This window comes from Panthera uncia (genome assembly GCF_023721935.1).
Source record: "Panthera uncia isolate 11264 chromosome B3 unlocalized genomic scaffold, Puncia_PCG_1.0 HiC_scaffold_1, whole genome shotgun sequence".
Taxonomy (NCBI): Eukaryota; Metazoa; Chordata; class Mammalia; order Carnivora; family Felidae; genus Panthera; species Panthera uncia.
This window is the reverse complement of record NW_026057582.1, coordinates 125,797,717-125,825,369: the sequence shown is the minus strand read 5'-3', so window position 1 is coordinate 125,825,369 and position 27,653 is coordinate 125,797,717. Positions and strand designations below refer to the sequence as shown.

At 37.1% G+C, this 27,653-nt stretch overlaps 1 protein-coding gene across 6 annotated transcripts in view; it reads left to right on the top strand.

The window, feature by feature from the left end:
• Nucleotides 1-27,653, top strand: part of LRRC28 (leucine rich repeat containing 28) — a 179,139-nt gene that overhangs the window by 56,718 nt on the left and 94,768 nt on the right. For all 6 annotated transcript variants that reach the window (XM_049614028.1, XM_049614031.1, XM_049614032.1 and 3 more), the window contains exons 4-5: nucleotides 5,375-5,412; nucleotides 5,738-5,875. In XM_049614028.1, the coding sequence (XP_049469985.1) occupies nucleotides 5,375-5,412; nucleotides 5,738-5,875 (176 nt within the window). The remainder of the gene's footprint in view (nucleotides 1-5,374; nucleotides 5,413-5,737; nucleotides 5,876-27,653) is intronic.

Below are 27,653 nucleotides of genomic sequence, written 5' to 3'. Positions count from 1 at the left end.
TACTGAGATTTTTGCCATTTTTCTTAAGATATAACCCTCCTTGTATCACTTTGGTTAGTTTCCAGAGTTTTGTACATAAGCTTCTTACTACTGCTTTTGCCAATATTCTTGTTGATTTTATGTAAAATAATTTTTGGAGGCCCTTACTCTTTCACTTTTGTTCTGGATTTGTAGTTTCCTAAGAAATTGCCAAATAATTTTCCAGGTTGGCTCCACCTTTTTATATTCTCCCTGAGCAAGGTATTGTTTCAGTTTCTCCACATCTCACCAGTATTTGGTGTTACCATTGGTTTTTATTTTTGTCATTTTGATAGATGTGTGGTTTTATGTCATTGTGATTTTAATGTATATTTTTCTAATGGTTAATGATACTGAACCTCTTTTCAAGTATGTGTTGGTTACCTGTGTCTTTTCTTCAGTGAAACACATTTGTTGCTCTTTTTCTAGTTGGATTGATTTTTATTCTTCAGTTTTAAGAGGTTTTTATTTTTTTTTTTTTTGCAAATTATAGAAACCAGTTCTTTGTTGTATATGTTGTTTACAAATATTTTCTCCCAATTTGTAGTTTGTCTTTTTTTTTTAAGTTTTTTTTTTAGAAATTTATTTATTTCAAGAGGAAGAGAGAGAGAGAGAGAGAGAGAGACAGAGACAGAGACAGAGACCCAAGCAGGCTGTGCACTGTCAGTGTAGAGCCCAACACGGGACCCGAACTCATGAACTGTGAGAATGTGACCTGAGCCAAAGTCAGACGCTCCCACAACTGAGCCACCCAGATGCCCCTATCTTTTCATTCTCTTTCTATTCTTTTGTAGAGCAAAAGTTTTACATTTTATCAGTTCTGCTTTTATGGATGTTTTTAGTGTCAAGTCTAAGAATTCCTTGTCTAGCCTTAGGCCCTGAAGATTTTCTGTGAGAAAAAATCTCACATTAGTTTTTTCTCTGAAAATGTTACAGTTTTTGTTTTACAAACATCTTCATAGTCTTGAAGTTTTTGTTTATTTGTTTTGATCTTCTGGAATTAAAATGCTTTTTTTTTATATAGATGGCAAACAGCCCATATTATTTTATTTTTAAAGTTTATTTTGAGAGAGAGAGAAAGTGTATAAGCAGGGGAGAGGTGGAGAGAGAAGGAAAGCAAGAATCCCAAGCAGGCTTCACGCTGTCAGCGCCGAGCCTGACATGGGGCTTGAGCCCATGAACCATGAGATCATGACCTGAGCCAAAATCAAGAGTCAGATGGGTGTTCAGCCAACTGAGCCACCCAGGCACCCCTGGAATTAGAATTCTTGATGACGTTTTTTTTTCTTTTCTTTCAGCACTTTTATGATGTTCCTTATCATCTGGCTTGCACAGTTTCTGAAGAGACATCTCCTGTTATTCTTATATTTGTTCCTCTGTATGTAATGTGTTTATTTTTTCTTTATCTACATTGAAGATTTTTGATCTTATGCTCATTTTCAGGGATTTGATTTTGATGTATCTTGTGATTTTCTTTTTTTTAAATTTTTTAACCTTCATTTATTTTAGTTTTGAGAGACAGACACAGAGTGCGAGAGGGGGAGGGGCAGAGAGAGAGGGAGACATAGAATCCGAAGCTCCAGGCTCTGAGCTGTCAGCACAGAACCTGACACGGGGCTCGAACTCACCAACAGTGAGATCATGATCTGAGCTGAAGTCGGCTGCTCAACCGACTAAGCCACCCGGGCGCCCCTTCTTTTTCTTTATATTTGACATTCGTTTAGCTTCTTGGGTTCGTGTTTCTATGATTTTCATCAAATTTGGCAATTTCTTGACGTTATTTCTTTAGATATTTATTTCTATACTCCTGTCTCTGTTTCTGGGACTCTTGCATGTTTGTTACACTGTTTAGTATTTTCCTTTAATCACTGACACTCTTTTCAGTTTTTTTCCATCTATTTTTGTCTCTGTGTGCTTCAATATGGACAAATTGTATTTTTCTGTCTTCAGTGTCAGTAATATTTTCTTCTTCAGTATCTAATTTGCTGTTCATCCCACCTAATGAAGTTGTTTTACTTTGTTCATTATGTTTTTGAACTCTAGAAGTTCTGTTTGGTTCTTCTTCATACCTTAACGTCTCTCTTGCAGTGTTCATATTATCCTTTAAATAGCTTGCTATATTTTTTGTAGTTGTTCTAATGTCTTTGTTTGCTAATTTTATTGTTTCTATTATACTGGATCTACTTGTATTGACTGTTTTTAATCCTGGGTATTGGTCACACTTTCTTGATTCTTGGCATATCTACTACTTTTCGATTGGATGCTGGATCTTATAAGTTTTACATTGGTGAGTCTGTAGACTTTGTTGTCTGCCTTTTTCTTGTGCTGCCTTATTCTGGCATGAAGTTATTTGCAGTTTAGTTTGATCTTTTCATGGTTTGTCTCCACACTTTGTGAGGACAGGTCTAGAGTAACCTCTACTTTAGTGGTAGTTTAACTCTATTACTAAGGCATGGCCTTTATAGGATCTGATTTGAATGTGCCAAATAATCAATAAGACTTGCTGCTCAGAACTTAAATGCCTTCTAGTCTGGTGTGAGCTCTGTGGACCATTCAGCAGATAGATTTTCAGTTACTTTGCCTAGGCTACATTTTACTATTCAGCTATCAGTCAGAGAATCCTTCAGTTTTTAAAGGATTTTTTTCCCTGTAGTATCCTCTCCCCCAAACTCTACCCCACCACCCCACAACTTCCAGTTGCCTCGGTTTCTCTGAATTCTGACTTGTGTCTCCATAACTTAGTGAGACGTACATACTTTGTTTGGGACGCAGTCCTATACCATCAGTTTTACATCCAGGCAGAAACCTAGGGATCTTGTGTGGCTTGCCTTGTTTCTTCTCTCTCAGATAACATAATCCTAATTTCCTGTTTTTAATATCAAAATAATTGTGTCATATATTCCTTCCAATTTTCTTTTTGCTTACAGCAGTCAGGTAAATCTGGTCCCTGTTACTCCATTATGGCTGGAAATAAAAGTCCTGATCTTTTAATCAGCAACCTTTTTATTTTGGAACAATTTTATATTTACAGAAAAGTTGTAAAGATAGTGCAGAGTTCCAGTATACTTCTCATCCACTTTCTCCTGTTTTTAGCATCTTAAAATTTTGTCAAAACTAAGAAAGTGACATTGGCATAATACTATTAAGTAAACTTCTGTATTTAATTTTATTTAAAAAACTGCCAGACCACCTTCCAAAGTGGCTGTACTGTTTTGCATTCCCACAGCAATGAAAGAAAGTTCTTGCATTATAGGAGAACATGATGAAAACTAGTTACATTGAAACTCCAACATTTCAATTACTTTGAAATTACAAAAAGCAAGTAAAGAGAAGTGACTCAAAATTGTTGAACCTTTGATTACAGGTGACTCGTGATAACTGTATAACAACAATAACAGTGGCATTCATGGCACTCTGATTATTCTAAAAGCCTTACATTTATTGATTTATTTAATCCTTACAACATCCCTATGTTGTTGGTGTTACTATTCTCTGCTCCTACAGATTATGAAAGTGAGAAGTTGAGTTTGGCCACATGGCTACTGAAATGCAGTCATTCTGGCTCCAGAGCTCGCTCTCTGATCCATTCCACCAGTGATGATTCTTTATCAGTTGCACATCACAATAACTTGAGGAGTTGAGATGGTGTTTCACTTGGTGGGGGATGGTCCTGGGCACCTACATTTTGTAGTTAGGATTGGGAACATTCTCTTCTTACTGTAGACCACTCTTTACTTTAATGTAGATAAATTTAATGTGTTAAAATACACCTTTTGATTTCATTCATGATGTTGAGTGCTTTGGTTCATCTTTTGATTTCGACATTTTAGGATCCTTTTGCATATGTAGAAATTGAGGCAAATGTATTGTGGGTAACTGAAAATCAACTGTCTCTATTTTGGTGTCTAGGCACTCTGGCTTTTGTATAACAAATGTAAATGTGTGTATATGTACGTATGTGTGTGCGTGTACTTATTTACATAGAGTCTTTTAGTTCAAAGAATTTTTAGAGTCACCTGAGAGTGCGGTTAGGAATTCCTTCCTAAAATTAATGTTTAAAGAATATGGATTTTAAAATGTGAAATCAGTTTATACATACAAAGCAAGGAATAAAAATATCATAGAATGGTATAATTGTTTAACATGTTTTAGGCCCAGCAGGTTAGTACCTACACAGAATTTATTAAATGCAGCATAGAATAATCTTAAATGTATTAATTTTGTGTCTTATTTTGTGTCCGTGACATTTTAACCTTTGATGTTAGGTTTAACAATGTAGAAGAAAATTTCAAAATTAAATTTAAAAATACTTTATGAAGACTGATTGATGAGGCATAGTAAATAAAATGATAGTTTTGAAAAGATCAAAAAAATTTAGTTCTCTGAAAATCAGTGATACGAATTTATTTATATTAACATTTTATATTATGTTATGTAGCTAAGTTCCATGCCCAATATAGGGCTTGAACTCACAACCCTGAGATTAAGAGGTGCATGCTGTGCCAACTGAGCCAGCCAGGCGCCCCATACATTTATTTTTTAAAATTATTACTATGTGATCTCCAGTTGTCACTGTTGTTTTGTTCTCAATCAGGCTGCTGCTGATTGCATAAAGTCTCCACCAGAGGGTGCTAAAGATACTTCAGTGGGAAAATTGTTATTTACTTAGGCTTGCCTGGACTTGTCAGCCGGATAACTTTTTTTTTTTTTCTTTTTTAAGAAAATAATTTGATTCTTGTTTATGAGACTTCCTTTTGCTGTGAAATAAATTATGTGCCTTGACAGTTGAGTATTTTGACAGATACTGTAAATGATCAGCATTTAGTCTCTCCATTCTTGGTTCTCTGTCAGCATATTAGCTTGAAATAGCCTTGGTTTGCTTATTTTGTAAGTCTTCCATTTGAAATTAAAAGTTGCATTTTCATTTACATAATAAGTGTTGATTTTTCTTTACACAATAGGTGTTTTTCTGAAAACCCGAATACTTTAAAATGAACTAGAAAAACTAGTAATTTGTTTTGTAATTTGTAATTTGTTTTGTAAAACTAGTAATTTGTCAGTTTAAAAAAATAACTCGAAATACATCTATTGTGTATGCTTTTATTTTAAAATAACAACTTAAATCAGTAAATAGGTTTAATATTTGCCATTCCAGCATAAAATACCATTCTGAAAATATTATTAATTATCTGTGATGACCATGTGCTTTATGGCATGCACTTAGATTGGGGTATGATAGAACATTTTGGTCCCTTTATATTTGATAAATTTCTAAGTGAGCATTTTACAAATTGGTTATCTAGCAAAAGGACTGAATGATAACAGCTCCGTTTTTTTTTTTCTTCTTTCCCCACAGATACCTTCACTCAAATAACATAGTTGTGGTGCCAGAAGGTAAGGGCACTCCAATTTTAGTTACGACATAACCATAGTTTAAGCTTTGCTTTATAATAGTAAAGCAAATTTTGGTTGGTGTATTAGGGAATTTTACTTATAAAGCATCTTTAACTTGTTAGTTTCAAAGATTGTCTCCCCTAATTAGTAAATTCAGTTAGCAGTTTTGATTGAATTAAAAGATCTATGTTTTTACTATTTTGCAAGCAACAGAGGCAGGGATATTAACTATTAAAATATTTAATTTGGTAGTACTTGCATTAAAGATTTGTCATAACACTTGGGTCAAATTAATTTTCCCTTCACCTTTCTTTTCTTTTTGAAGCCATTGGATCTCTCGTAAAACTCCAATGTTTGGATCTTAGTGACAATGCCTTAGAAATTGTTTGCCCAGAAATTGGTCGTCTGAGAGCTTTACGTCATCTTCGATTAGCTAATAACCAACTGCAATTCCTACCTCCAGGTAATCATAGTCTATAGCACAAAGTAGTTTCTTGCCTATTTACAAATCTGTTATGCCTGTTTCTCACTGTGTGTCTAGGCAGTGGGCTTTGGGTATATTTAGGATTTGAGGTGGTCCGTTTGTTTGAAGGTGAAACTAAGGGTGAAATGTGTTTAAGGGAGTTTTCCCTGATGCAGACATGAGAAGGTGGCATTTATGCTTTTACCTACAATTACTACAATTATGCATTGCAGTCAGTGCCCCGTCAAGTCACTGCCCTGGCGAAATATTTGTACAAAAAGGTAATTCAGTTCAGAATATTTTACATAGAGAATTCAGATGAACTTTGCATGATGTAATCATTTTAGTATCCAAAAAGGAAATACGTACAGTGTTTTCTCTCATTCTCTAGTGAGGTAATTGTTGTACATTAACTTTGATTTAATAAATCTTATCAGAATTTCACAGCAGAATTTAAGTTTGAGTCCTGGGACTAATCGTCAGTTCTGCCTACTGAATATCCTCTTAGATTGTGATGTGCCCGAGTATGGTACCAAAATTCTGCATTCTCCTGAGCTACCATTAAACCCCGTGACTTTCTTATAGGGAGCATCCAGGGACCTTCCTTTGTGAATCCATACATTTGCAAGTTTTGCCATATGTCATCTTCCATATTTAAAAAAAAAAAAAAGATGAAGTATGTAAAAAAAATTTTTTTTTAACTTGTGCTTTAGGTATTATATGGAAGTTACTTTGCATTCAAGAATGAGCAGAGAAAAAGGCAGATGTCACATTGTTGAGGCTTATTTCTACTTAGTAACTCAGGAACACCAACCAGTCTCTTAGTGTATCCAGGTGAAATGTGTGACTCAACCAGAATTACAAATTACTACCTGTTGTAGGACTTCAGGGTCATGTGAGAATGTTAAAAACTACTCTAAACTATTCATGTTTAATCCATGAATGAAAAAATCTGTAATATTTCTTTGTGATATAAAAGACACCTTCTCTAAAGGTTTTCAAATATAAAAATTTCTGAGTGAAGCATTATAACTGATTAATTTTTAGACTTTACGTGCTGGCCTTAATATGTAGGCTCAATATTTACAAAAAGAGTACAGCAGTTGACTCTGCTTAAGAAATTCTTTAACCCCATATAATTACTGTCTTACATTTTCCAGTTACAGTTAATACAAAAAATTTTAATGTGGTGTAGGAATCTGATCTTTTCCTTTAGAGTTTATTGTATGTAATCGGACTCAGTGGTGTTTTATCATTCTAGCTTTCAAGGAGTTTATATATTCAGATACTCAGGAAATTAGATTCTCTTTTGGAGATTGCCTGGGAAATGTATCAGTAAAGATAATACTTCGGGTTTTCATACTCTCATATATGAAACTTCTACAAGATCTATTGTAGAATCAAAATACATGAATATAATACTGTACTTATAAGTCCTTTTTTATATAAATTTAAGGAGCATATGACCAATGCAGTTCTCTGTTAAACCATTGTTCCTTATATTCTATTATTCTGTTTTTTCCTGTAATATAAGAACATTTTGCGGTAGAATGTGGTCATTTCCTTCCATTATATACTCTTGGAGATTAAGGATGTGCTACTGATATCATTGACTGCTTCCTAATAACCAGTGAAGGGTATAGGTTTTTGGACTGCTTTCATATCATTTTTAGTTTATATTTCACCTGTTGCGTGATTGTAAGCATTTATTTCTGGTTTTGTTTCCGTAGCTCTCTTCTGTTGTATATGTTTGGTTTTGCCTGTTTTGAGTAAAATTACATACAGTAATAGCTGTATTTTGAATAGAAACTTTTGACTGAGCCATATGTAGATTTTTTTCATTCTAGGCCATCATGAGTAGCAGTGGACTAGATCTTACTAATTATTTGGTTCACTTTATCTTTTTATGAGGTAATTGCGAGTGTTATGATTTGAATGGCAGTGGAGCTAGGTACATGTCCCCCAGTGTTTGATCGTGTTGGTCATATACAGTGGGAAATATTCTAAGTGTAGTTAAAAAAAAAATGTGAGGGCTCCCATGTTGTCTGCATTTGATGACAGTAGAGATCATTTGATATTTGATTGTTACCTCCACCCAGTCCTGTCTATCATGTATGATATAAACTTCTATGTGTCATATTTCCTCAAAGACTTAACATTTCATTATGTGGATTTGTTGTGGTTGAAAACCTTTGAATATAATTTTGTATTCAGTATTTAAAATTTGAAAAGTTTTAGACCGATATTTGAAAAATCTGAACCATTTGAAACATCTAGATGCATATAGAGTTTTAAACTTAGGATCTAAGAATGGATTATAGGGGTTTCACGAACGCCATGTAGTTTGCACACAGTTTGGTATCTGCGATTATGTACATGTTATGAAAAAGGTCCAGTGTTTCTACCAGTTTCTCAGACACATCCATGACTCATAGTGGCTGATTCTGTTGAGCTGTCTGCCAATAACCACATGGTAGTGGTGGCCTTGTGGACTGGAACTCATCTTCTGGGATGTCTCTTTCCCCCATTCCATTAGATTGCGTGTCCGGCCATTTTCCTACCTTGTGACGTGGCCTTATCTCTACAATTGATTGGTCCTGGTGTTGGTACCTGACCCAAGCAGGACAGTTCTCATCCTGGGAATTTTAGAAGACGCTGGTAAGGGGCAAGGAAAGAGAATAAGAGAGAGCAGGGAAATTGGAAAAAGAAAATCAACCTCTCTTTCTCTCTGGGCTGTTGCACAATGCTGTGTAATCTTGTGAGGCACTGGGAAGTAGGCACACGGACTGGGAAACAGAAAAAGAAAGAAAGATGAAGGAGATACACAGAAGATGGAGGCAGAGACATTCTATGTTTTCTTTAGTATCCCAGTTACTAGTTGTATTCTTACGGCTCATAGGCTTTGTGTGTAAGATCGCTCTTTTGTTGGCTTCTGTGAAGCCAAATAGCCCAAAGAGCTCCACTTAACACGGCCAAAGGCTTCACATGGCCATTCTGGGGAATAGGATTAATTGTATCTTGAACTCTCCTCTTTGCTTAACTCTTAATGCTTGGAAGTTGCAAAGGCTCTTGCTAGTAGTAGGAAGTTGAGGGTTAGCAACGGCGTGATCTGTATGTTAGCAATAGTATGTGTATAAAGTGGTTCATCCTGTCATCTGGTTTTTTTTCCTCTTTGCACCATATTAGACGTCTCTCTCTTTTTCTTTCCCCCTGAGCACAGGTCATTTTTTAGGAAGAACAGAGAACGCTGGTGGGAAGTAGTGACAGGATACAGGAATGTAGAGGCAGCTTAGAAAGAATGTGTTACTAAGTCAGCGTAGGGGAGGTGCCACCTTTCCTCTGCCCTCTTAGGGTCTCCAGCTCGGCCCAAGAATTAACTGACATAAGACAGATCCACAGGAGAAAAGTATACAGATTTTACTTAGTAATTTTTACACATGCAAAGGAAACCTCACGAGAAAAATGAAGACCCGAAGAAGTGGTTAAAGCCAAACACCTCTACACTAGATTGGACAAAGGGTAGTAGTTATGAAAATGTGACCAGACAAAGGGGTTTGGGCTAGGGCAGTTAGTTGTGAAACAGTGACTAGGAATGTAAAGGTTGGCTTAACAAGTTTGGTTCGTTAAGATTTCCCTGGGCCTCGACTCTCCATTTCTGGCGATAAGAATGTCTCCCTCCTGGTACAGGGAGGACGCCTTTTACATGGGAGTTTCTCTCGTGCTTCTAGGGAGAAACGTGCCTCCTTGCTTCTGCCACTTTCCAGTGTCTTTAACTCAAAATAACTCATATGCCAGACTCGCATATTTTGGGGTGGCATGCCCTGAACTCCTCCACCAGCCACCACAGTGGGCCACGACAGCTTAATCCCACGTAAAACACATCCCTGGGAATCATCCTGCTCAAGTGTTGAGAGGCCTAAGCGTGAAAACATCAACTCCCCCAAATTATTGGTTCAGAGTTGCTTGGATGAGAGGGTCCTTGGGGCCTGTTGTACCTACAACAGGTACACAGAAGAAGCAGCAGCCTTCTGTGGAAAAGGCCTCAGCCACAGGGATATGGATACTGCAGTGGAGCCCTGACCAAAGAAATGGAAGTGGTAGGTCTGAGAGATACACGCATGGGGCTCCAACAGACATCATGCACTGTGGACTGAAGAAAGGTGCTTGAGGGGCGCCTGGGTGGCGCAGTCGGTTAAGCGTCCGACTTCAGCCAGGTCACGATCTCGCGGTCCGTGAGTTTGAGCCCCGCGTCAGGCTCTGGGCTGATGGCTCGGAGCCTGGAGCCTGTTTCCGATTCTGTGTCTCCCTCTCTCTCTGCCCCTCCCCCGTTCATGCTCTGTCTCTCTCTGTCCCAAAAATAAATAAAAAACGTTGAAAAAAAAAAAAAAAAAAAAAAAAAAGAAAGGTGCTTGATACACCTGCTTGAAACATCTTCCTTAGTCCAAAACCCGGCCTGAAAGAATAAGGCCAATTTAATAGTATGGACTTAACTTGTCTCCAAGATGAATAAATAATCATCACTCAAAAAAAACCCAAAAAACTGTTCTGGATTATTGATGTCATGGTCTATGGTATAAAAACTTTGGAACCTTGAAGCACTATTTGCCTGAGCAGACTTAGTTCCCTTTAAGAAAAATTATTATTTTAATAACTTTGTATTTTATTTGGCAATGAGTTCTATAGGTTTATATCCAGATACCGTAAGGAGAAAGTTAAATAAATGTTTTGGCTAATTTTTTTTTACTGTGTTATCTTATAATTTTATTTTTGACCTTTGTTTATTTTTCACACATAAAAATTATATATTTTTAAGGTATGCAACATGATTTTTTGATATACATATACATTGTGAAATGATTACCACAATGAAAGTAATGAACATATCCATCACCTCCCATAGTTACTGTGTGCGTGTGCGCGGTGAGAACACTTGAGATCTACTCTTAGCAAATTTGAAATATACATTATTAATTGTGTATTAATACATTATACAAATGTATTAGTGATCCATTATTATTGCCTTTCTTTTTAGAAAAACTTTTTATTATGGAAAATTTGAAATACAAAAGGACACAGAATAGAATGATGAGCCCCCATACTCCCAACACCTAACTTGAACAGTTATCATAGCCATCTCCTCTCTTGTATTTTTCTTTTAATTTTTTTTCTTCCCATTTTTGCCTTACAGTTGTTTTATTGAGGTAAAATTTACATAGAGTGGAATGCACAAATGTACACTTCGGAGATTTGACAAATGTACGTACCCACGTAATCAATATCGTAGTCAAGATGTAGAACATTTCCACTACCCCAGAAAGTACTCTCATGTGTTCTCCAGTCTGTGTGCCACAGGCGAACACTCTTCTGACTTCTGTGACCACAGACTAATGTAACCTGTGGTTGCACGTAATACGTGCACAGCCATACAGAACGCTCACTGTGGCTGGCTTCTTTCACTCACAGTAATGTGTCCATGCTGTTGCATATATTGGTAGCCCAATCTTCTTTAATTTGCAGAGTGGTATTCTAATGTTTGAATATACGGTTTATATATTTATTTTCCTCTTGATGGACATACAGGTTTCTTTTAGCTTTGGACTATGATGGATACAGCTAATATCCAACATTCTTGTGTAAGGCTTTTTATGGATGTATATTTTCATATATATGTATCCTTATTACAGTTCACTTATATGTTACCACTTAATATAAATTGTAAGAATCTTCCCAGTAGTATACTTCCATGTACCCTCCTTATGTTACTTTATCATATTTTTTCTATATATGTTATGAACTCTACAATGTAGTGTCTATATTGCAACAGTCAGTTGTCTTTAAAGGAAATCAAGATCATTGAAAGAAGATATTCTTTGTATTTACCCACGTTATGTTCTATTACTTGTGCTTTTCATTCTTTCCTGTAGTTGTAGTTTCTATCTGCTATTGTTTCTCTTCACAGTACTTCCTGTAGGATTTCTTGTGGTGCAGATCTGCCGGCCATGCACCGTCTCAATTTTCTTTATGCAAATATGTCCTTATTTTTGAAGACTCTTCTCTCTGGATATAGAATTCTCAGTTCACAGGATTTCTTTCTGGCACTTTATGAAGGTGACCTTCCATTGTCTCCTGACCCCATTGTTTCTGATGAGAAATCAGTTGCAATTTGTATCATTGTTACACTGTATATAATATCTTTTTGTCCATGGCTATGTTAAAATTTTTCTCTTTATCTTTCCCTAGCAGTTTGTTTACGATGTGACACAATGTAGGATTTTTAAAATATCCCAGTTGGGGTTTTCTTGATTCCCAAATTGGGAAGTTTTCGGTCATTATTTCTTCAGATATTTTTCTGCCCTGTTTCCTCTCTTTTGGGAACCTCAGTTATCCACGTTAAATCATTTGACAGTCGTTTCACAGGTCCCTGAAGCTTTGTTCTTATTTAAAAAATATTTTTTTTCTCCCGATCTAAGGTTGGATGATAACCTGCTCATCGTCTTCTGCTCACTACCTTCTTTTGTGCTCTCCTGTATGCTCTTCATTAAACACCCATTCACCCTCTCACAGCTTGCTGCCCTTTCGTATCCTGTCCTACATTTTCCAGCTGCCTCAGCTCCCAGGCCGGACCTCTGGCTCTTGCGCTCTGCCTTGGGCTCCACTTCCCTGTGCTGTGGCCCAGCGTGAGCCCCTTAGCAGAAAGCCACATCCAACACATCCCTCACCTCTTGTGTTCCCGGATTTCAAACATCAGAGTTCTCTGTTTCCTGTCTATTGCTTGAGAACTGTTGCCTCATATATTTTTGAATAGTTTTATTGTATTTTAGTGGGGAACAAGTCTGGTGTCAGTGACCCTGTCATGTCTGGGAGTGGGAGTCCTATTAGATGTTCTTTGATTTCTCATCTGATTGCTAACCTGCATGTTTTCATATGTATAAACTATGTAGCACTTAAACGTTTGTATATTGCCTTCTCCTACTTCCAGCATCAGAACTGGAACATTAATTGTTACAGAGCAAATTTAAACTCATTTTATTCCAAAGGTCTTTTCTGACTTGATTAAGTAAAATTATGTGATTTATTAGGAAGACAAATACCATGCACTTACAAATAAAGGAATATTAAGGCAGGTTTTCCATCAGTGCAGAGCCACTTGGCAAACATTTTTTAGATTCACCCTTTGGTAAAGACCACAAGGGCTAGTGGATATTAGAAGCATCCACTCATTCTTGATAGTCAACAGAAGCCTGATGCTTTTGCAATTTGCTATAAACTCCCATGAGAGAAGGTTGTGGTAAGAAACAAACAACAAAATGTAACCAGGAGTCAGAAAAGATGTTGCTTACATCTGGCATATAAATCAGCCTATTTTTTTGAAATGTTTTTATCCTTGAAAAGTTGTTTTGCATACCAAAAAAGGAAAGATTTTTAGTCCAAATTAAAAACATTAAAGCAGCCTATGTTGTACTTTAATAATAAAAATTCTAAAAAATAACAAAAGGACATATGTATGCAAAAATACACAAACACAGAAATATGTACTACATATAACTAGTATGAATTTTTCTAAAACCTCAGCCTTCAAGTATGGTCAAGTTTATTACTTTTTTCTTTTCTTTTTTTTTTTAGAGAGGAAAGGGAGAAAGAATGTGTGTGTCAGGGAGAGGGGTAGAAGGAGAGAGGGGGAGAGAGTCAGTGTCAGTCAGAGTCTCAAGCAGGCTCCATGCTCAGTGTAGAGGGTGATGCAGAGCTCGATCCCACAACCTAGGGATCATGACCTGAGTTGAAATCAAGAGTGGGGCATTCTACCGACAAAGCCATCCAGGTCCCCCTATTTTTTTCTTAAAATGTGTTTTTCTTCCAGTTGAGCCTCTTACTGCTTTATTGAAATGAAATCTAGTGTCTCTTCTTAGACCTGTCCTGTTGCCACCTAAATAGTTCTGGAATCTCTGTGCTCACTGGTCTGATGTGGAGGTGGGAAGGGGAACATACCAGCCTTCCTGTTGGAGCACAGAGTAGGAATGGAGCCTGGTCATTCCAGAGCTTCCACCATGGCTCACTGCCCTACTTGGTGAGACGTTATTGGCATAATCGACAGACGATAGCACAGCCTGTAGTGCTTCTTCAGAAGTGCTGAGCCTACTCCTGTGGGTACAGACTGGTCACTGGTGATCCACATTGGCGGTCCCTGAGTTACAGTTTCTAGGAACGCTGGTGACTCCAGGAACACTGGCTCAGCCCTGGTTTCATTGCTGTCTCTTCCATTGTAGCTCAGAGATCAACTCAGGGAAAATAGAGCAGCTCTGTTTTTGAATCCTCAAACACAAAGGATCTTATGGTACCTCTCCACCCAGATGATCCTGGCTCTTCACCCATATTACCTTCCTTGGTGGCTACTCTAGAAATTCAGGGTACTTTATCCTCCTAGGGAGAATCAGCTTTTCACTCATTCCATATCAGTGCTGGTAAAATAACTAGCTAGCACTTTTTTTCTCACTAATAAAGAATCTAAATAATTAATCTCTGGCAGAGCACCCCTCTGATGTCACCAGGCTGTATATGTATGGTCAGCATTTAAATAGACTTTTCTCTATTTTGTGGGATTATCTACATTACCTGGGGTACTTAACTGTTTCATCCACCTAACAAAGAACTATCTCTTGGTTCAAAGTACCGTGCTGTGTATTAGAGGAAGGGGCGGGGGGGGACAGTGAACATGAACAAAATCTAGACCCAGATTTCAAAGGAGCTCATGTTACTTTATTGTCTAATATCCTAAACTAATATTTGTACTTCCAAAGAAGAGACTAGACGGAGAGGATAGAGAAGTACTGAGTGTGTTAGTACTTAGTTATCTTGGTGCAGTGCAGGGCGGTTAAGATACCCATTTGACAACTAAAGGATAGAGGGATGAAATCTAACAACTTGCCCATCCTGAGCTTTCTAGATGACCACTGAGTAAATGAATAAATTGTGTTAAGAGTCCTAAACTCATATTCAGAATCTGTTCTTTCAGTGTCTCTCACAGATATAACATTACCTTACTAGTGTCTTTGTTATACATAATACTCTATTAGTAAGGTAATTTTATACCATAGCTAAATATATATTAGTAATGTTATAGTGATAGTTTTTTTTATTCAGGTTTTTACATAAAATTATCTTGGTAGACTACATTAGATAAAGCATATGGATTTTTCTGGGGCGCCTGGGTAGCTCAGTCGGTTAAGCATCTGACTCTTGATTTCGTCTCGGGTCATGATCTCACACTATGTGAGATCGAGTCCCGTGTCAGGCTCTGCACTGATAGCCTGGAGCCTGCTTGGGATACTCTGTCTCTGCCCCTCCCCCAGCTGTGCACACTCTCTCTCAAAGTAAATGAACCTTAAAAACATGGATTTCTCAGAAAAAGTGTTTTTACTATTGATATTATTACATATTGTACAATAGTTACAAATGGAGCTAAAACTTTAAGATTTTATTTACAAACTTTTCCAAGCTTTGAAAATTGGGGAAAAACTTTGGAATAAAAATGGCCATTAAAATTCTTCTAAAAGAAAAAAAGTTTTGTGTTCTGGACCATGCATCCTTCTCAGTGTCAAATAAATAGAGAAAATACTCCTTTTTAGGAAAGATGTGAAGGGAAATGGCAGAACACGTGCCAAGTGTCTGAAAAACAAAAGTTCATTGTGATGATACTTTTTAAAGGCAAAAGGAGAAAAGTTAGTCCTTTGAAACTTGGAAAGCCTCTCCCATCAATCACACTACTGGCTAAGGCATGTTGAATTCCTTTCCATGGTCCATTCCTTTGTGAAAAGATTTAAAAGCAGCTAACATCATAATAGCAGCGACCCAGTTTGAAATCCTAAGGGGGGTATTTCCAAATTCACTTTGCAGGCAGTGCTGTTATTCTTCCCTTTCTCTGTACAATTAATTTTTCTTACCATGGTATCTTACGAGCTTGGTGCTGATTGGGAACCGTGAAGACAGTACTGAGGTCAGTTGGAGAGGATTTAAGAAGTCATGCATGAGGTTGAGGGCCTGAGCTGACGTGCAGTGGTGTTCAGAAGCAGATGATGTGGGTTCGAGTATTTCATTATTTTCTCTCTCCAGTGTATCCACCTCCTACTCTGTCACACACAATCCTGACAGGATTGTCATTCTGAATTACAGATTTGAAAAACTACTCCTACAAGTTAAAATCTTTTGCTTAAATAATTTGCCAAGTGTTGTGGTTGCAGTGATAGAAGGCCCATGATGGGTTCATAACCATATGTTATCACGAATACCAGGAATTAAGGGTATTAAAAAAAAAAGCTGATGCATATCAACGATCTTAATTTTTTGGAGTGAATGTTCTTGAGAACTTAGAAAATATATATTTTTAGGCACCACTTCTTAATGCAAATTCAGAGATTTAATTGTTATTTTTGGATCTAAATCAGCCTGCAGCACAGTATTTTCAAGGTGGTGTGGAGTAATTTCTGTCGTAGTTTTGGTATCTTGGCAAAACTTGGGGTACGTAGTTCATTTTTACTGAAGAGCTTTTGAGTATTAAATAGGTTTTTCATATATTCGTAGTGATTTGATTTGTATTTATGAACCAGTCTTTGGAAAAAGCAAGTTTTAAATAGATACATTTAAAAAGGTTGTATTTTCATGGTTATTTTATAGCTGTTAGTATTTTTTTACCTTGATTTCAGTATATTGTTTTTGTGATGTGATCAGAAAATTATAGTTTTAGGTCAAACTGTATAATTGTGAAGAAAAACTAACTGGCAGCATATGGGTTATTTCCTAATAAGTATTGTCTTCAATGCATAAAACATTTATTTTGTTTCATATTTTATTTGAACTTGTTCTTTGCTTCATCTTTAAATCGTTTTAACCTGTTAAAAGTTTTAAATCATACTGTCTTCTTGCAAGTAATTTTAAAGGTAATGATTGTTTTAGTGAATGAAAAGATTTATGATTTGCCAAAGGTTGATGTAATGAGAAGTAATTAAAATTTAGTTTGATACAACTTGTTGCCAACCTCTCCCCTCGCTGCCGACGGCTGACATCACCGTTCTTTGTTTAATCCTTTTTACTATTCCTTTTTAAAAAATCAAAATTTTACACAGATATGTTGTTTCCAAACAAATTGTGTTAGTTTTCATTGTGTATTTACTTGTAAGTCAAAACTGTGGCTGTCAAAGTGTCAAAGGCTTTAAAAAATTAATGTCCCTTTATGCTTGCAATAAATGTCATTAGCTGGTTGCATGTCTTCTCTGTTTCTTGGATAGATCTGCCGACATTCCTGCTCCTGACTTCTTCTAAAAGAGAATTAAAGTCTGGCAGGTGTGTTTTGATGATGATTTTCTTTTTAATTTCAAAAGTTTGGTATTGGGACACCTGGTTGGCTCAGTCGGTTAAGCATCCAACTCTTGATATCAGCTCAGGTCATGATCTCATGGTTTGTGAGATTGAGCCCCACATCGAGCCCTGCTGACAGCATGGAGCTTTCTTGGGATTCTCTGCCTCTTTCTCTGTCCCTCTCCCGTTAACTCGCTCTCTGTCTCTCTCCCAAAAATTTAAAAAAATGCTATTTATTACTTTAGTGTGAACTTACAGTATCAGTATCTTAGTATTTATTTTTTAAGGAGTAACAGCAGGCTTTGTAGAAGTCATATTATTTACTTATACATTTAGGTTTTTAATATGAATCCCATCTTCCTTAAATGAGATAATTTTTAGTATAATTTTATAGTCATTATTGTAAAATGTTGAAATAATCCTGAAAGATACATATGGATGTTTAGAATAATTCAGAATCTTTCTTTCCTTTTTCCATTTGTACCTTCTTGTAAAGTTTAAGTATGTAGGGGCGGGCGGGTGGCTCAGTTGGTCAGGCATCCAACTTTGGCTCAGGTCATGATCTCACGGTTCGTGGGTTCGAGCCCCACATCAGACTCTGTGCTGACAGCTCAGAGCCTGGAGCCTGCTTCAGATTCTGTGCTCCCTCTCTCTCTGCCCCACCCCTGCATGTTCTCTGTCTCAGTCTCTGTCTTTCAAAAATGAATAAACATTAAAGAAAAATAAATTTTAAATTTAAGTATGTATTTTTTATGAATGAGGGTGTAAGTTTTTTATAAATAAGATTAAAAAATCTTATCATTTAAATCTTCAGTTGAGTAACCAAAGAAATATTCATGTAATTTTATCTTTGCATGACTTGAAAAAGATGTTTAATCTAAAGCAGAGCAAATACAGCCTGGAAAACATGTTCTAAAACTATGCACAATTATGCATATTGTTGTATGTATCCCAAACCCAAATCATGATTTCTGTTGTGCTATCACTGGGTGGCTGAATATTTTACCTATTTGAGCACATGAGACAGTTTTTCTTTACTAATTTTTCTGCATAACCAGTGAAGGAGGATTTGCTCACACTGTCTTTCATACTTGTTGCCCTGCAGTCTGTATACACACGAGAGGGACTGCCATGTTCAGAGATAAATTTCCATGCTTTGTTCACTTGAAGTGAAATGATCCAGTGGCATAATTGAATATATATATTTTATACATATCATATCCCTGCATTATTTAGCAATATAAGAACCAAATATATTTAATGAATGATATATTATGGACTATAGAATACTGTTAATTTTAAATGAAAGAGAAAAATGAGTTTTCTTCTCTTTGTCTTTTGAGGTTCTAAATGTAGTAGATCCAGTCAGCTTTTTAAATCAACACTAAATATTAATTTTACCTATTCTGTACTTCTTAAGAATTTTTCTCTAAAGTGTCAATCATCATTTATATTTTTTTTTTGAATGCTCTTGGTGGTGCCTATGATACCCTGTGAAATTGCTTTTCGACTTTATGGCTGAAGCTATTTAAGCTTCCTACACTTAAAAGTCCATGGAGCCTTGAGAACTGTGAACTTGCAATAAACCAAAGCCTATAAACTTAATGTCACTTACTCCCTCTGTCTCCATTTTCTTGCTCAGTGTGCTACATAGGTTTTAACTTGATGGGTTCTGATACACCTTCTATCACTAAAATCCAGCATCCTTAAATTTCTTCGAACTCTAACAGGTTTCATTTTATGAAGGGCATGGAATGAGCGATGAAAGTGTTTCCGCTACTAAAAGACATGACCTAATAGAAGATATAAGTGTTTATCTCCTATTGATAGTTTAAATTCTAACCACTTCTGAATCAGAAACTATGTAAAGTTATGATATATAAACAGAAAAGCTAGAAATAGCATTTCAATTTACTTACCTCCGGGGCACTGTCTGCAACCGATTGACAACGTGTGACCTGCACACAACTTGTTTTCCCTCACATCACATTTTAAAGTCCTCTAAATAATATCTTGTTAATTTTTATAACAAGGTCAGTAATTATGTTCCTGGCATGAGTTAATAATTCATTTAAACTACTGCCCACTGAATTTTTTTTAAACGTCTTTACAGAGGTACAATTTATACAGCATAAAATTTACCACTTTACATGTTCAATTTGGGGAATCTTATTAAATGTACCCAGTTGAAGAACCCTTATCACAATCTAGTTTTAGAAATGTCCATCATCCCCAGAAGCCCCCAAGTTCCTTTCTGTCCCTAGCCACTGTTCCTACCCGCAGCCAACCCCTAATCTATTTCTATAGTTTTGCCTTTTCTAGAGATCACGTATAATGCAAATCATGTCATATGTAGCCTTTTGTGTCTGGCTTATTTTACTTAGCATCAAGTTCTTGCATGTATGTTGCAGGTTTTAGTAGTTTGGTTTTTTTAATTGCTAAGTAATATTGTATGGATGTGCCACATTTTGTTTATTCACTAGGTGATTTGACGATTACATTTTTTTTTTAACTGGGGCTGTTACGAATCATGTTGCTGTGAACATTTGTGTGCAAGCTTTTTGTGGGCACATGTTTTCCTGACTCTTGGGTAAATGCTTAGGGGAGTAAGTGTGGTTAGCTATATTTTTCATTTTGAAAGAAACTGCTAAACTACTTTCCAAAGTGGCTGTACCATTTACATTCCTGCTAGCAGTGTATGAGGGTTCTAGTTCCTCCTTATCCTTGCCAACATTTGGTATTTCCAGTCTTTTTATTGTGGCTGTGCTAGTGGCTGTATAGTAGCAACTCATTAGGATTTTATTTTGCATTTCCCTAATAACTAAAGATTAAGCATCTGTGTCCTCCCAAAATTCATATGTTGAGATCCTAACCCCCAAGATGATGGTATTAGGAATTGGTGCCTTTGGGAGGTAACTAGGTAATTGAGGGCAGAGCCCTCAAGAGTGAGATTAGTGCCCTTAATAAAGGAAGCCCAAGAAAGCTCCCTCACCCCTTCTGTCATGTCAGGTCACAGTGAAAAGGTAGGTAATAAGAAGGCAGGCCCTCACTAGACACTGGATCTGCCAGCATCTTGATCTTGGACTCCCCGGCCTCCAAAACACTGAGAAATAAATTTCTGTTGTTTTTGTTTTGTTTCTTTGAGAAAGAGCACACAAATGGAGGTGATGGTCAGAGAGAGAGAGAAAGAGGGAGAATTTCAAGCAGTCTCCATGTGCAGCGTGGAGCCCGGGACTCAGGGCTCAATCCCACAACCTTGGGAGCATGACCTGAGCCAATATCAAGAGTTGGACACTTAACCAACTGAGCCACCCAGATGCCCCGAATTTCTGTTTTTAAGCCACCCAATTTATGGTATTTTTATTATAGCAGCCTGAACAGACTAAGTCATTATCTTTTTGTTGTACTTATTTGCCATTTCTTTGGAGAAGTGTATCTGTTTAGAAATCTTTTGCTCAATTTCAAATTCAGTTGTTTGTATTATTAGTTGTAAGAGTTCTTTATATGTTCTGATGTTAAAGGATAATTTTCACAAAATATGAGAAGGTAATGATTTCCATACAGATATAAAAATTTTTAGATGTGTTAAACCTTTTATTCAACCTGTTAAACGAGGTATTACAACCAATTCAAAGGAGGATGCAAAGAACAGAGCATTTATAGATTAAGAATATTGAAATGAACTTCGAATGGAAACAAAACTTTTTTTCCACAGAGGGTTGTCCCTCCATTGAACATAATTTATTTTAGTGTTTATAAATAAGGATTATTTTACATTGCTATCAGTAATCTACAACTTACAGAGTTGTGAAATAGCTCTCATAGAATGGGAATCAGATAACTTGGAAGGATGTGTTGGAGACCAGGGGTTAGCAAACTCTGACCTATGGGCCAAATCTGATGCCCCCCAGATCTGATGGGCCTCCACCTGATTTTGTAAATAAAGTTTTATTGGAAGACAGCCATGCCTATTCATACACATATTGAATGTACAGTGGCAGAAGGGAGTAGTTGTGACAGTGACTCTCTGGTTCACAAAGCCTAAAATGTTTACTTAAATGACCGTTTACAGCAAGTTTGTCCTGCTCTTGTCTGGATGCAAGTCCTTTATCAGATGTATTATGTGTAAATATTTTCTCCTAGTCTGTGGCTTGTCTCTTCATATTCTCTCATTTTATATATGGGATATTCAGTTGTTCCAACATAATTTGTTGAAAAGACTATCCTTCCTTTGTTGAATTTTCTTGGTACCTTTGTTGAAAATCAGTTGTCTGTAAACATGGGTTTATTTCTAACGTTCCTTCCATTAGTCTTTATGTCTCTCCTTATGGCAGTACCACATTGGTTTGATTACTGTAGCTTTATAGGAGGTTTGAAAGGAGGCCATGTATGTCTTCCCGTTTTGTTCTTTTCCTTTTCAAGTTTCTTTTGAAAAATTAAATTTCATTGATATTTTTACAATCAGAAAATTATTTTTTCCTTCTTTTTGGGTATTTCATCTGTATACGTGTTTCTTTTTGTAGCAATAAGAAGATAAAGATGAGAGTCTGGGGGTGCCTGGGTGGCTTGATCAGTTAAGTGTCGACTTCAGCCCAGGTCTTGCTCTCGCAGTTCATGGTTTGAGTCCCTCTTCGGGCTCTGTACTGGCAGCTCAAAGCCTAGAGCCTGCTTTGGATTCTTTGTCCTTCTCTCTCTCTGCCCCTCCCCTGCTCACACTCTGTCTTTCTCTCAAAAATAGATAAACATTTAAAAAAAATAAAAAGAGAGTCTGGAAGACCTTTTATCAAAGTGATCGATGGGGATTATTACATTATTGAGTATAATTTCTAATCAATCGATTACTTTTATTTTTTTTATGTAATTATTGACTTTAAGCTTATGTCTCTAATTTTATTGTGCCTTCCACAGCAGTGTGCCTCTTATCAATAATATAGAGACAGTGAAGGGCCAGACAAGGGGGCCAGATGGAAATGGTGTGCGTTGTGACTTCAGTAAGATGGACAGTTGACGAATAGCCTTGAGAGCGAGAGAGATCGCTTCTGCTTATCCAGCCCCTGTGACCTGCTTCTGCTCCTCACTTTTGGCCAGATCTTGGTGGTGGGAGTTGAGCAAAAAGAAGATGAAAGCTCTGGGTTTTGTCTCACATCAGATTACTTAAATGCATTTCAGTGTTGTGTAGAAATCATGGAAATATGTATAAAAAGATTGGATGAAAGGATACCAAACAATTTGAATGATTCCTGGAAGGGTTCTTTTCTTTGTGGCTTCTTTATAAATAAATATGAATGTCTGTATTGCTAAAGAAGTAAATATTGTGAACATCTTTGTTTTTCTTTAAGTCATATTTGTTCTTAATAGGTCCTGAAAGGACCTATTATAACACTCAAATTTTAATTTTTCTACAATGTCTAAATTCTGGTATTTATATACATTTCATCCATATAAAACACAGATTTTATAGCATATGCTTGATTTTTTAATTCTTTCATAGAGAGAACTAAAGTAAAATAAATATTACTTTGAAATTTATCTGTATTTAACAAAATGTTTATAAGAGAAATATCACTCGGATGTTGTAGCACTAAAATTCTCTCAATACCCTTAGGAGCCAAGGTTTAGCTTTTACTAAAAGTATCAGGTGTGTTTAAAATATTTTAAGGTATGTTACCTAACAATTTAAACCCCTTTGCTATGCTAGTTAGGGGAAAGTAAAATTTGGAATTTGGAAAATTGTATTTTCCTACTATATTTTTATGTCATTCTCAAATCTGAAAATAAAATGACTTTGTTCTTTTGAAATCCTTCTTTGTGTTCCTTTAGGCAGGTCCCTGAATGCTCTACTTAGTTTCTCTAAACAGTGCTCTGCATAAAGTATGTTAGTAGATCTTTATAAAACTTGTGCTGAATAACTTCCCATTTCTTCCTCACTGCTTAGAAAAAGAAGGCAGTATTTCCATATCAGTCATTGACACATTAAGCCTTGAATGGTAGTAGTTTATTTTCAACACCATGATTAAGGCTATTTCAAAAGAATACTTTTGTTAAACGTTTGTATTTCTCCCTTTGTCTTCATTTAATTATTTCTTAGTATTGCTCTGTATTAGGCTAAATTACTTTGGTGTCTCTAATTAAAAATTAAATAATCTTAAAATGATCCGGCTTTTAAGAAGACAAGCAGACTAATGATGCTGAGCCTTTTTGCTGTTGGCCCAGACATTGCCCGCTTTGGTTTCCTAATTTAGTAACAGAAATAAAACTATGCACGACTGGGCAGGTTTGGCATGCCGGCATCCAGCCAGGAAGCCTGGATTTCTTAAGTAAGTAGACCGATGGGGATTTGCGGAAAACACAGATTACGTTACGTGAGCTTTGCACTTTGCAAATCCCTGACTATTTAAAGGAACTCAGCTAACCCACTGCCACTAAAATAAAAGGCAGTTTTGTTTAAACACACATGTATCTAAATGATGTATTGTTTCCTTTCCCAAAATTACCCTTCATCTTTGCGTTTTTAATTTCTTACTTTTGTAAACTTAAAAAAAAAAAACACACTTTGTCTTTCGGTAAAGAGTACAGCAAATTTAGTTAACTCTATCCATTTATTTTATACATTTGTAATACCTTTCAAAATAACATATAAAAGAGTTGGTAATACACATATGTAATGTGCTTCTGTGTGAGGAAATGAAAACTCCGAAAGAGATAAATTTAAAACAACAACAACTTGATTTTACATACCACCCATGGCCCCTGCTTGCCGGACAGCCTTTGTTCCTGTTGTCTCTGCTACGCTGTGTGGGTCTCATTAATGTTCAGCATTGTGCGATGCGCACTGCACTCTGGGAGGGTTTGCAGTAGTTGTTTTCTTGAATATTTGAGCACTGGCTGCTTTTCCTCCTTGTTGGTGCTTCTTGTCTGGCATATCCTCAGTCTTCTTGAGGTCCATTGCCTCTGAATTTAGAGAAGAGCCTTGACGCCCAAGGACTTTTTCTTCCCACTTTTTTTTCTCCTTGAAACTTGTATGTGTTTCTTTTAGACTCTGTCTTTCATTGTCAGACGAGGGCCAGTTGTCCACCCTGGTGATCTTTTTTTAATTTGGCTTTAGACTAAGCACTGGAGGCAGACCATTCTGAAGCATACTTTCTTAGAGGGAGAGAATATCTTATCCCTTGTGAGACTTTTGACAAATAGGAATGAACAATTAATTCTTTTCTCATATTTGGGAGGATGTGGGTCAGGTATGGAGGAGGATACAATGTGCATGCTCCAGATCATAGTATATCATCATTCTCTGTAATATGAAACAAAAATGGACTTACTGTAAGTTTAAGTGTCAAATTATATCACATCAGCTTTAGAATCAGTAAGATTTCTCATTGTAAAATTGCCCTCTACAAGTGTAGGAAAGAAAACTAAAAACATCACAAACTTCTTGACCAAAAGTGGTTAGACGATTACTAATCTATAAAAATAGTTTTTAAAATGATCTATTCCTCCACTTAAAAAAAAAAAGTTTATTTTTGAGAGAAAGAGAGCAAGTGGGGGAAGGGAAGGGGCGGGGGACAGAGGATCCAAAGCAGGCTCTGCCCCAATGTGGGGCTTGAACTCAGGAACTGATCATGACCAGAGCTGAAGTTAGATGCTTCATCAACTGAGCTGCCCAGGCACCCTCCCTATTCCTCCTCTCTTTAAATATCTGAATAGGGCAAATGCCCAGCCCTAGCATCAGGATTTCTTCTTTGTTCCTCCCATATCTCCTCCTTCTACCTCTTGATTTATTCCTGTGCTCTTAAAATTCATATCCCATGAGGACTGACTTAGAGTTCCTTGGCCTTTGGCCTTACCTTTGCTTTCGTGAGACAGAGGGCACTGTTCCAACAAGGTTTTGGCTGACTTAGAGATGGGCAGAGGAGAGGTCTCTGTTTTCAGAGACAGAAAGTGGTGTCTATTGGTTATTGTGTAATTCTGAACATGAGTGATATCTAGTATGGAGATATTTTTGCTTAGTAAATTTAATCTTTTAAAGGCATTGGGTTCATATTGTTATTGCTAGTAGTACTAGTTGTACTTCTTAAAAAAATTTTTTTAATGTATTTATTTTTGAGAGAGAGACAGAGCATGAGCGGGGGAGGGCAGAGAGAGAGAGAGAGGGAGACACTGCATCCAAAGCAGGCTCCAGGCTCCGAGCTGTCAGCACAGAGCCTGACGCGGGGCTCGAACCCATGAACCAGGAGATCATGACCTGAGCCGAAGTCAGACGCTTAACCGACTGAGCCACCCAGGCCCAGTAGTATTAGTAATTTTCTAACAATGATAATAATACCTTAATAGTTACTCTAAAAGCGGTAAATTTTACTCCTTCTCCAGGTAATCAAGAGATTATGATTATTATCGGTAGTGCTTTTACTAGGTATTTAAACTTGGCTGGGCATGCTATTAAGTGCTTAACTACAGGGGCTCCTGGGTGGCTCAGTTGGTTGAGTGTCCAACTGTTGATTTGGGCTCAAGATATGATCCCAGGGTTGTGGGATTGAGCCCCGCCTAGAGTTCCATGTTGAGCGTGGAGCCTGCTTAAGATCCTCTCCCCCTCTGCCCTTCTCCACTCCTCATGCTCTCTCTCAACCTCTAAAATAAAATAATAAAAAAAGAGACTAAATTGAGAATCTTGCTAAGGTGCAGTATACTATGCTCATTAACAGCAAAGACTGTGCCTGACCCTGGTCATTATGGACTTTCTTCCAGATGTGATGGAAAGCCTCTGGAGGATCGTGAGCAGGGGAGTGAGATGATATGACTTAAGTTTAAAGGGATCATTTGGGCAACTGTGTACATAAGGAGTCAAGGACAAACACTGGGAGACAAGTTTGGAGTTCGCTGAAATAACCCAGGCAGGAGGTGATGGTAGCAGAACTGTTGATGAGAAGCAGTTGGATTTGGGCTTATTTAGTGCTTTATAACTTTTCAGTGTTTCATGCACTTTCTCTTATTCTCAGGGCAGGTTTTATCCTTGATTATAAATAGGAAATCTGGATGCACAGAAAGGTTATGAGCCTTATACAAGTTTACTTAATAAGGTAGAATTGAAACTTACACCAGGTCTTCTGATACTCAGGCCAGTGTTTTTTCCAAGCTGTTACCAGAAGTACATATTAAAATAAAAGTATTGTACTAGCCTGTGGCACTGTATTTGTTATCTATTGCTGCGTAACAAATTACCACAAATTTAGCAGCTTAAGGAAGCTCATACATTTCTTCTCTCAGTGTCTGTGGATCGGGGGTCTAGGCACAGCTTACCTGGACCTTCTGCTTAGGGTCTCACAAGGCTGCAGTGAAGGTTGGCTTGGCCATGACTGTGGGCTCATCGGAGACTCAAAAGCAGAAGGATGTGCTTTTTACTGAAGATCCATTAATACTGTTTGTTGTGTGTGTGACTGGGACAAAAAAGGTTAGAGTCATATAGTGACTCTTAGTATCTTTTAGCATGTTAGCCATCTGACGAAGGTATTCTTGACTGTTTTCGCTTCTCAAGGGAAAGAATTCTATTAAAGAATGGTGCCCGTTTTTTCCTGTAGGATCCCTCCCTTCTTACATCAGCTTTCGATACATACACTTAGCATTTGGAGTATTAAAAATTTGTTCACTCTAATCTGTAAGAATCTTAGTGTCCAGGGTGTGTGTTGGGTGTTATCTGGCCCCTTATTTTGCTGCCAGGGGTACACACCCTCATTAGGCCCGTTAATGGGTATTTTCCATTTTGCTTCCTAATTGACTTTTACTGTTGCTCTTAGTCCAATGCAAGGGTGATATTTTGCTGGTTCTTTGGCTGGTGAATTAAGAAAACTACTTTTGGAACCAACCTCTGGGTTCAGAAGCCACTCTGAACTATCACTTGAATCTCTAGTTCTGCAGCTTTTCTGAATTCAACCGCAGCTTAGTTGATTATTCTGACCAGTCTTCCTTTTTTAGACATTCAACTGAGGGAAGCTGTCTGTAAAAGGCTTTTTGGTACTCTCATTCACAAATTCTTCTATTAGTCTGTTTTCTTATGCTTTCTGCTTTACTTACTTGAAGATTTCTGCTTACAAAATTGGTAGGCTGGTGGGGCGCCTGGGTGGCTTGGTCGGTTAAGCGTCCGACTTCGGCTCAGGTCATGATCTCACGGTCCGTGAGTTCGAGCCCCGCATCGGGCTCTGTGCTGACCGCTCGGAGCCTGGGGCCTGTTTCAGATTCTGTGTCTCCCTCTCTCTCTGACCCTCCCCCGTTCATGCTGTGTCTCTCTCTGTCTCAAAAATAAAAAAAAACGTTAAAAAAAAAAAAATTGGTAGGCTGGATAATTCAGCCCAACCCTCATTTAAGGACAATTAGAAAAACTGGAGGGGGAAAAAATAAAATAAAATAAAATAAAATAAAATAAAATAAAATAAAATAA